Below are 11,259 nucleotides of genomic sequence, written 5' to 3'. Positions count from 1 at the left end.
TAAAACTGTTTGCATCTGATTGCATCTGATCTCTGGAAATATAATTTTGCACTGAAATAAGAAAATATACAATTATCTAAGATTTTATTCCATGGATTTTACCCATCTGCTGTATTTATCAAGTAAGGTACTATACAGCAGTAGTCAATGGTGTGTGTAAGATGTGTAAAACACTGGCCAGACCAACAGATTATTTTGTCTGACATGTTACTGTCTTATGACTTTTATTATGTTCACCACATGCAATTCAGCTTTTCTAGAATTAATGTTTGACTGTAGCTAGATGTCATTTTTCCCTCAATTTATCGCTTCCTCAGCTACTTAGATCTTAAACAGGCAGCATCCTTTTGATAAATAGTATAGTGGGATCATGAAAAGGAAACTAAAAAAAATTTTACTTCTTCAGATGGAATGTACATGCTTTCCTGAAACTGAATTTTCTGCGCTAGACATTGAGTATTTGGTAGGATGCTTTTGTCCTAAACTCGTTTAGGATTTTAATGCAGTGTATAGGACACCCTTGAGGGTGAGTGGAGCAGTCATAGAACACTGTTTTGTGAGATCAGCTATAAGACAAGGGGATCTTGGTATTAGGAGACACTGACATTTTTCATTTGAAAACTGCTGTATTAAACAGAATTGGAGTTCCTCTGGAAAAAACAAAGAAACGTTTAATATGTTTTTACTGGTGTTCTTTTTCTTTAAATTTACTATTTTAATATTCAGCTCTGCTGATAAGCATAGTTAATGCTTTGTTATTTTAAGTTAAGAATGGTGGATTTTAGATTGGTGTTTGCTTTAAAAAGCTTTGATAAAATTTATTCTATTGTTACTATAATTATAGAAAGGAAGTGGAGCCATTTTAAATACAGTAAAGACCAAGGCTAACCCTGCCATGAAGACTGTGTATAAGTTTGTAAGTATCGAGTACTGGCTTACTACTGAGATAAGAGTCTAATTATGATTCTGTTTTAACCTTTCAAATGAAACTCAAGACTTAAATTCATTTTTATTGGACTCACAAAATTACTTAAAATACGCATTCATCTAAATTTCAAATTTAAATGGAAAAGTCATTTTGAAATTTGAACATAATTGAAATGCAAAGGAGGAGGGGAACTTGTGATTTCTTTTGAAACTATAGATGATAAATTCTATTTATTACATAGAACTATTTCTGGGAAATAGTGCCTATATGCTCTACTAAGCAGCTCTACCATCTCATCATTACTCTGTTGGAAATCATTGTTACCTCAGGTTTCTCTGCTTGCAACTTCATCGAAATAAGGGAATCCTCTCATTTGCCAAATTGTTTCCATCTTTCCTAAATGTCAATTAATTTTCCCTGGAGATTTCTTATACCTGCTTATTTAGAGCCCAACTTACTGAGTTATTCTTTAAATGAAAATGTTTTCAGTTCTGTTAACAAATAGCTAGTACATTACTGTGTTATCACATATGGCTACCAGTTTCACTGTACAAGATAAAACAACATAGAAACAAGCGGGGATTTCTTCGAAGCTCAATTTTAGGAAATAATGCTACAAAAAGCATTGGGATAACTGTTCGAACTTTTATTTTCTCCTGCCTTCCTCCAGCCTGAGAGAGACAAGTAGGATGAGATCAGCTCTGCTGAATGGAACTGGCATCCAGAGTACTGCAAGGGGAAAGTTTGCAGGCTTACTCTTACTGTTGATTGTTAGCTTATAGCAAAGATAAATACCTGGAGGGGAAGACGGAGGCTGTGGAGTGCAAAAAGATGAAAGATGCCTAGGGCATCAAAACAGAGAAGACAGAATTTTTGCAACTACTGTGGGTGGGTGGTGGTGTTGGTGGGTTTTGTTTGTTTGGGGTTTTTTTTTAGCTTTCTGTTTGTTCTAATACATTTCAGTATCCTGTTACAATTTTTTCCTTGCCATTTTTAGTAACTAGAGAAGGTGAATCTTGATCCACTGAAATCAAGCCTAGTCATTGCTGGAAATAGAAGAGGATTTTAACTTAAATTAATTTTTCATGCAGGCAAAAGATCATGCAAAAATGGGAATAAAAGAAGTGAAAAACCGCTTGAAGCAAAAGGTACTTGAAGTTCTTATTCAAAATGTCTAAGCACCACGTATGAAATACTTAGTCGCAAAAAGCATTATGTGATCAATAGGAAGCTGTTTGATACAGTGTTGTTAGCACACTTCAAAATGCATTACCAGCTGTCCCGGAGTTTTCACACTGTTATAAATATTCACAGACAAAAAAAAACTGTCTTCAAATACATTAAGGCTCTGACTTAAACCCACAAAAGCCAGAAAATTGAGTGTTCTATTTAGAGTGGTCCCTCTCCTGTCCTTTGTGCTGGGGCATTGTGGAAGCGGACTTTATGTGAACTGGGAGATATTTCCTACAGTAATGGCAGTGAACTTTTTGCAAATGGCAAATTGTTGTTATTTCTACAGTAATCTCTCAGGGAAAATAGTATAGTATCTGTCATGGGGAAAAGGATTTATATGTTTCATGAATGTCTAGTGCAAAGTTTAGGCATAAAGGAATTAAATTTGAGTTGGTGTTCATTTCAAATTTCAATTATTGCAGAAAAAAAAAAAGCTCAGAGTGTTTGCTGTTTTCCAAACCTGTCTGTCTGTGTTTGTAAACAGTACAATTCCAAGAATGCTGAATTGTGTTTGAAGAATGTGTTATCCAATACTAATTGCTCCTTTTAAGCCAGAAGTACGTTCATATTGATACATACCTTATTAATGATGGTTAACTCTGCCTTAGGTTTATTTCAGATATTCTGTTTAGTCTATGAAGCAAGGCTATTAGAGTCTTTTGGGAAAACAAGATAGCTAACTTGCTAATAGAACTGAAGTTCTTATTCAGAAATTTTCATTCAATTTGTTGCATAATAGGTTTGTGTTGTGGTTTTTTGGGGTTTTTTTGTGTTTGTTTTTTTTTTTTAACCTATGCTATCTCAGTAAATTTCTTCTCTAAATTTCTAGACCATCATCTTAAGATAGCACTGCAAATGTATTCCTATGGCACAAACAGAAATCTATCTGAATGTGTCAACAGAATGTTAATACAAAGGGATTAGCGTGCAGCCAGGCTCTGAACTGATGGAATTAACTGTGTGTACAATCCAAATGCTGTTCACTCTCTAAATACTCTAGCAGATTGCTAGAGATTTTTTGGGAAGGATAAAGTTGCTTCAGATGCTTTTAATACTATTTTATTTTATTACATGTACTACTTTATATGTGACCACTTTAGGTATAATATGAAAATATTAGGAACATGAAGCAGTTTTCTTGTACATGGAATTTTTTAGGTAATTCCATGAGTTTCACTTCTGGACATAACCTTCATGAATAATAAAATGTTTGGCTTTCTCATGTGCATTTCTAAAGCAGTTGGAGCTGTGTAAAATGACCAGACTGTTTTCCTGTATTTTAAATGCTAATATAATTGTATGCTATTCTGTGACATTTGTATAAAAGGCTGAGATATGTCTCATTCATTCGTTGCTTTGTTTTATTATTACCGTTGTCTTCCTAGTCCTTCAAGCAGCAAGCGTTCTTTTTTAAAAACACACATAACATTTACAGATAAATGGCCCAATTTTGTTTCACCTTCCTTATTATGTGGCATTTCTGTAAGATGGTTAAACATGATTGTTCGATGTATGCTTTCACAAGACCTTAAAAGATTTCGGTGAGTAGTTGACACATACTGCTCTACCTTTCCTTTCTTCATTAAGTCTGTGCTTTTCTATCCTATCCTCTTCTCCATTTAGAATGCAAGACAGGAAGATAACTCTAAAATGAGGTATTGCTCTGTTTAAAGTGATAAAAATAGCAAAAATTGTTTTGGCCACCCTCATATTATTTTTAATCTAAATGTCTGTGTTGACAAGTCTATTAGTGCATCCTCAACAATTTTCATGTGAGAACATTGTATTTTTCATGTGTTCACTTACTAGTATGTGCAAGCGTTAACTGTTTGAAATTCTGTTGTCATTAAATACTTAATTTTTGCCAAATTTGGGATGCTAGACTTTCATCTTCTAAGGATAACCTAAGGTTATTTTTAAACTGAACTTGCTATCCACTGCATTTTAACGTATTGTTTTCCATTATTAATACAAAAAGTGTGCAGGCCACTGGTAAGGAAAAGTCAAATATAAACATCCCTTTTCCAGTTTTCACTGCCAAATATGAGCAGCTTCTATACAAGATAGAATTTAAAAATGCAATAAAGCTAGAGGTCTGCTTCCTACAACTCTGCATAGCAATGGTGACCTCTTAAATATAATCAAGAGCCCATTTTGCCCTTGGTCTGCTCCAGTCTTGGGTTTGAATTGCAAATGAGAAATGCAGGATTGACCTGTTGAGAGGTCACTGTGGTGTGTGTAAGGTCCTTCTTTAATATGATAGTAGAGATTGAATGGGGCTCTATTTCCATCCCTTGTTCATTTGTGGTACAGTATTTCAAAGCAACAGAAATAGTTTTCAGAGGATTCTTATAAGTGATAGCAAATAATTGTTAATAGATACAGCATGGTAGCTGTATTTTATATCTATACAGTAGTTTTATCACTAGACATTTTGTGAGCCCTGATACCTTTCTGAAGCAGAAGTTCAGAATTGGAGAGTCCTGTTTTCCTATTTGTGGTTTTATCTCTCTGTCTGTCTTGTACTCCCCATTGACTTCTGAATAACTGTATTCAAAGTCTGTTAGTGGACTGAAGGTATGTCACAGACTGCTTTGAAGGACTGTTGTCTACTTTCCAATGACAGAATTGCCAAACATTTTGACATTTAGTCATTTTAAAGCTACTTGGAGCCCTTATTTGAGGTGTTTAAAATCAGGCTTCTCTGTTTATTTAGCTCGAATGTGTTTTCATTGAAAGTAGAAAATGAACTTTTGTGAAACAAATTTTGCTTTGATGACTGAAGCTGTGTTGTTGACTTGTCTGCCTTTTTGGGACTTTGAAAAAATAGAGATGTATCGAATAATTTAATTCTCATATTTTATTAAGTAAATTTAAAAAAAATATTGACTGAAATCTGCAGTTTCTTTGGCAGGCTGTACAGCAAAGAATGGAAATACTCGTTATGAACATGTTATCTTTTGTACGCAATTATATCATCAGAGAAGTACAGCAAATCTATAGCAATAAAAGTTGCAAGGATTTGCAGTGATCGTTGTACATCTTAGGGGGTTTTGCTTAATGGCTTGACCTGTCTTGTATCTTTTATCTCCTCCCATTCCCCTGATGTCCAAACTTTGGCATCCATTTTACATTTTTCTGGAAATTTTGCCTGGATTGGAAGATGCTTGGCTTTCCGTTGATTCTCAGCTGTTGCCTTGGTAGGAGCCACAGCTCCAGGTGGAATTCTGAAAGCTCTGAAGTGCTGGGGACATCCACTGTTCAGTGCAGGTCAGGTGGCTTTAAATGTGCCAGACACCTTTATGGCACATACATAACAGGTCTGAAGCTTGGTGCACATTTAATATGGCCATACTTGTATAGAAATATGTGAATAACGTTTGTGTTTAATGTCATTACATTTCAGAACAGTGTATGTTGCTGCCATAGGTTATGTGATTCCAAGACTGACCAGATCCCTTGGTAGCTTGTTGCTGTTTTGGAGCTGAAGTATGAGTTTGACAGAAGTTTGCATTTCTTGTCACCGAGTTGTTTTGGAGCTCTTTGTAACTAATTCAGTGTACTTTGTTGTATTTTTTTAAAGACAAGGTAGCATTGTGCAGCTGGAGGGCGGAGGGAGGAAAAAGTTTTTCTCTCTAGTTTGACCTTAACAAGTTGTTAATTTCCCCATGATCCTTATGCCCATATTGGTGAACCACTGCTCTACCAGCTGGATCTAAAAAGGTCTCAGCTTCTCTGTGGAACAGACAAAGCCCCTTAGAAAGTCCATCCAGCTTTTTGTTTCATTTGACCTAAACACATTAGGTCAGTCTGTGTCCAAAAGAACCATTTCTAATTGGCCATCAGCTTACATGTCTCATTATTGTACCTTAGCAAGACGGAAACTTGAGGGGGCATGTCAAAGGTCAGTGAATCAAAGCAATGTCTATGTCAGCAGCCAACCTCAGGTCAGTCTTGCAGAGCTACAGCGTGTGCAGGTTTCTCTCTATATTTACCAAGCATTATTTCCTTGACATTGTTGCAAAGACATGTAAGGTTTGGGGCCCACTGCGTTACAGACTGTTTCTCAACTGACTTTCAAACTCTTTTCTCCTTGTCTGATTCCTTACCCCTGCATGCCTTTGTCTTTTTCAAAACCTATGTTACACATACCATACATACACTTGCCAAGCTTCCTAACCTAGGCTGATGGGTCACTTTACTTCTGAAGATGAGGACTAATGTCAAAAGCAAAGCAAAACAAAAAAGCATCCTGCTAGGCAGCAGTTGGTTTTATACAATCTCCTGAAGACATATTCAGTATACACGGGCTCAAAGATAAAATGCAAAGCTAAGCTGTGTGTTTCGTCTCTCCTTGCCACTTCCACAAGTAATTGTTCTGCTACAGATAATTCTGTGAAGTACGTAAATAGAATTACTGTTTTCATTTAGGTTTGCAAAAAACAGAATAGCCCTGTTCCTGGATTTCTGTTGAATTTGTTCCTAGAATAGAAATTTTGAGCTATGTATTTTTTTTTTGTCTCCCCATATATTTCCTGGCTTTTGCATGTTTAAGTCAGACATTTTATTGAATGTATCTGTTTGCATGCAACATTGGTATTAGGAGGAGAGAGTGGTTGTGTACAAGCTCTGATTGACAAAGTGCAACAAAATGTTTTATTCTAATTATGTTTTCTTTTCTGTACTTTGTTGGTTTTGTTTTTTTTTCCCCCTAACATCAAAATTGTTAGTCAGCATTATCCTCTAGTGTCTCCTTTGTGCCCCTTATCCTCAGTCAAGAATGTTCCTGGCCATGCTATTCACCTTTTCCTACCATACAGGACATTGCTGAGAATGGGTGTTCTGCAACACCGGGGGAATCTCTACCTAGGACAGCGCCTTCTCCATTGGTTGAAAAGAAGGACCCTAAATTAAGAGAAGACCGAAGACCAATCACAGTACATTTTGGTCAGGTATGTCTTCACGTTAGGTTTCTTTAAATTGTGACTCAGCAAAAATAGTTCAGAGAACAGTCACAATAACGAATATGCCAATTGTTTCAGTAATTTTTATAACTGAATTATGTTGTTATAGATTTATTTCTTTTGTATCTGTTTAAATGGGATTCTAAAACCTGATTTTTCTGGGGTTTACTGATTCCTTTTGTTCATATAATGATTTTGAGGAAAATAAATTCTAAGTGTATGTGGGGGGGAAGCATAATTATTATAGCAATTTTACAAACTATTTTGCTGTTCTTTTAGCATGCAAAGTGCTATAGCCCTCAGGACTGAGGATGTATAATTTAAAATGTTCTCTCTTATCTCGCCAGATCATTAGTGTCAGTTTAGAACATCCAACTATTAAACAATTTTAACATTCTCAGAAAATTAAATGCAATGAACTAAGATGGAAAAATCAATTAATAGCTTATTAGTGTACTCTGTATTTCAGTATTGACAACTGAGCTATACGCATTAGTTACTCTTATAATGTTTCTTTTGATATGCTGCAAAAGAGTGAGTTCGGTTGTGTAGGGTTTTTTAAGCGCTAATTATTTAGAAAATTTTATGGTTGCTGTGATTTTCATGGAAAAACATACAGTATTTACTATCAGTTTGCCAGTGTTGCCGTATTAAGTGTAGCCTGACTCAAAAAATAACATTATTTGTGTTCACAGTTGTCTTCTCTTTCTCTATATCTATTTTTTACCCTATTATGATCAGAAAACAGGAGTGAATATCTGATTCCTTCTAAGGAAACATAGTGTAATTTTAAAACAATTGTAAAATATTGGGAACTATAAAATGTGAGGCAAACCAGATTTTTAGATAAGTACCTATTAATAGAAACTAGTCAGTATAGCTGCATCGACTGTTTAGGTATTAGATAGGGCTACACAAGCAATGGTGTCTGTATCATTTTAGAATTAGATTTGTTTCTTTCAGAACTTTCACCATGGTGCTAAATGTAAGTTCTTGGAGACTTTTTTCCAAAACAGATTCTCTTCCAATTAAATATTTGCAGTAGTGGTTTATTTTTCACTTACTTTCTGTGCCCATACAGTTGAGAGGAATTGGGGCTACTGGAGAAATGTAGCCATCTAGCTCTAGCCGGAAAATGTTACATTTCATTTAAAGCAGTCAGAAATCCAGATAATACTATAATCTACTTTCAGTTTTTTCCTTTAGGATGGATGGTTCAAACATTTTGGTAGATTAGTGAAATATGTAATCCAGTGGAAAGTGCAAATTTAAATTCATGAGGTTTTTTAACGGTCACTTTCAAATTTTTTAATGATCACTTTCTCTGTGTCAAAAGAAACACACATCAGCTTTACTGAACCACTGGCTGTGGTGAAAGTCTCGCTTGCTAAATGCTTATTACTGTCATTACGTTACAAATGTCGGTTTCCAAAAAATGATCTAACTTAGCAGTTGTAGGGCTATCTCAGTTATAGCCTTTGTCCTTTCACAGGTCCTTTTTTCCTGATAGCCCAATGCCAAAATGAAAATTAAATCATATTTTCATTCAAAAGGAAAAGATGTTCAGGTTTATGAAATATAAATTAAGGCTTTAGGGAGGAAAAAAGCAGCAACATTTACAGTTTAAATGGGAGATGGCTTCTAACTAGTGATTAAAGGGAGAGATTTTAGTGTCACTTTTAACTCTGTCTAGAATACAGTAGGTGGGAACAATTAAACAGCCACAAGAACTCTGAAATAAGGGCTGTTTGTGCATTCACAGTTCTTATAAACTGAAGAGGATGAAAGAGGCTTTTTTCTCATTGTCACTTGCTTTCTATGTCTGCTAGTATTATGCTAGTGTATATGGCAAAGGCAGACTTTTTTAAAATGCATGCATGCGGATTAGGGTCAAGCCCTGTGTATCAGTAATGCAGTAAGCCTCGTCCATACCACTGCAGTGAGAGAGCCTACCAACAGCAGCGAGATGCTTTAATTGAGACATGCTGTCAAAGTGACAAACACATTTGCATACAGTCTATTTATTTTCGTTGGAAAGGTCTGCAGTCTGCTGTTGGTTGAACACTCTTAATCAGCTCGCTGTAAGTGAGCCGGCAGCTAGCTGTCCTATGCTAGGTGCTTCTCTTCATTACATGACAGATTAGCTAAAGGGGGATGGGCTAGCAAGCCAGCAGCAACCTTTAATTTTAACTCATTATCTCTCACCCTATAGTGAGGTAGTTTCTAGCTTTTCCAAATACAGTTGTGTGTCTGCAGTTGTTAGGCTACAAAAAATAGCAGTACAATATCTTGAAATGTCTTTGAATGTATAGCACGTCAGCTGATTGTTCTCAAAAATTTAGCAGCAATTATCTAACTGTATGAGGTTCCGTAGCGATGTAGCTCGTCTTGGCAAGTGGTTATCAGGCATTGTTTGAGAGGGCATTGTTTTAACAGTGGTTTCTGTAATACGAAGACCTTGTGGGAAAGCTCTCCTTAATCATGAAAAGAAGGATTTTAGCCAGGTAGCCTAGGGCAATGCAATAAAGATTTGAACAAAGTGTTCTTAATAAGACTGCACAAGGAGACCAAAGTGGAATGGCATGACCACAGCTTTTTCTCCGGTTTGACTTTGCATGCCTTTTGGTTTACTCAGGGTGTACCTTTAGTATTGACCCTCAGATCAATCAGACAGAAGGAACTATCATCGTGGGCCCTGAGGCAATACAACTATACTCAACAAGTAGCAAGAGCAACACAGGCAACTAAGGTTTAATGAGTGACGAGAAGACGGAACAATTTTCAAGCCAAGAAATAGATTCGGACAAATAGTATATAGTACTGAATAGTAGTCTCTGTTTTGGGGAAAGGTAAGGTTAATTATAGTAGAAGATACAGTGCTACAGAGAGCATCCTTTGTAAATGTCTTGTTATTGCTTGCTTGCTTCTGGCTTTTTGTCTTAAAACCTGGCCAAAACTTACTGAAAACATCGGAACACATGCTGCATATTCAGCTACCAGCATCCACTGCCACTGCCGTAGATCTCCTTGGGATCCTTCCCAGTGATGCCAGGCAGGGCAAGCCCTGTGAGCCCGTTGAAGAGGGCAGATAGGACAGCTAATACAGTGGATGTGCGACTCAGGTGTCTGCGGCTTTTACTTCTATGCACATACTCCCACTTTTTAGGTAGAATGCACACGTTTATCTTTGTCATCTTTTAGCTATTTGGAGAATAAACACTACACTGTGTCACTGTGACTATTTTGAATACATTCCTTGTCCATGCAAGCAGCTATTAGGGGCTAGTTTGGCAGGACCCACAGCTTGAAACATTAAGATCTGTTGTGGTACCGGATGTGTGTGGTTTGGGTTGGTTTTCTGGTGCAGTGGGGTGGAGGATGTTTTTGGTTGTTGCTTTGGTTTTGTTGTTTGGGTTTTTTTTATAATGTTCATTTTCACCTAATGGCTGCAGAAATTTTAGTGATCTTGATTGTTCCTAAGTCTTATCATTTTATGTTCAAAATAAGGAAGAGAGACTGCGTGAATATGGACCTTTTCACAGTATTTTTCAGATTCTGAGTTTGCATTAGCAGTGCTTGAATTGTATGTTTCCTCTAGAAATTTCGGTTTCCATCACTGAACTGTTGGTGGTGGCGAGCTACAGTGATAAGGATGCTGCGCAGAGCATTATGTTAAGCAGCCTTAGATCTCTTCTGATTTGTGATTTTCATTAACTGATTGATCTGTATTGCAGTTCAGTTTTGTCTGATTTCAGAAGTATGTTGTTCGAGGAGTTCTTAATATCTCTATACCCTAAACAAACATGACAATCTTTAAGGTGCCTTAGATAAAAACGAACAAACAAACAAACAAGAACAAAACATTTTTCTTTTCTTTTTGCAAGACTGAACTATCCTGATAAGGTATTTTGGGGGTTTTGATTTTTTTTTAAGTTTCTTTGAGACAGAAGTCTCAAATATCTCATTCAAGTATTTGGGTAAGTGATATTTATACATGTTATGTATGTTACAGCCAAAAAGCAAAGTCTGGGAAATGCACACATCTCCTTAATGATGGTGATTTTGTAGCTGTTTCAAGTAACGCAAGAAGCTCTCCAAAATATCTTGCTGAGTTTTTAATGAGCAGCAGGCTTT

General features: G+C 36.2%; 1 protein-coding gene across 1 annotated transcript in view; it reads left to right on the top strand.

The window, feature by feature from the left end:
- The window catches only part of LOC104157625 (DENN domain-containing protein 1A-like), a gene marked incomplete at its 5' end in the record, with an annotated part of 122,653 nt that overhangs the window by 78,384 nt on the left and 33,010 nt on the right, over positions 1–11,259 (top strand). The window contains 3 exons of the mRNA XM_009695036.1: positions 845–916; positions 2,020–2,076; positions 6,982–7,113. Coding sequence (XP_009693338.1) covers positions 845–916; positions 2,020–2,076; positions 6,982–7,113 — 261 coding nt within the window. The remainder of the gene's footprint in view (positions 1–844; positions 917–2,019; positions 2,077–6,981; positions 7,114–11,259) is intronic.

The sequence above is a fragment of the Cariama cristata genome, unplaced genomic scaffold (genome assembly GCF_000690535.1).
Source record: "Cariama cristata isolate BGI_N322 unplaced genomic scaffold, ASM69053v1 scaffold2962, whole genome shotgun sequence".
Lineage (NCBI taxonomy): Eukaryota > Metazoa > Chordata > Aves > Cariamiformes > Cariamidae > Cariama > Cariama cristata.
This window is presented reverse-complemented; position numbering and strand designations above follow the sequence as displayed.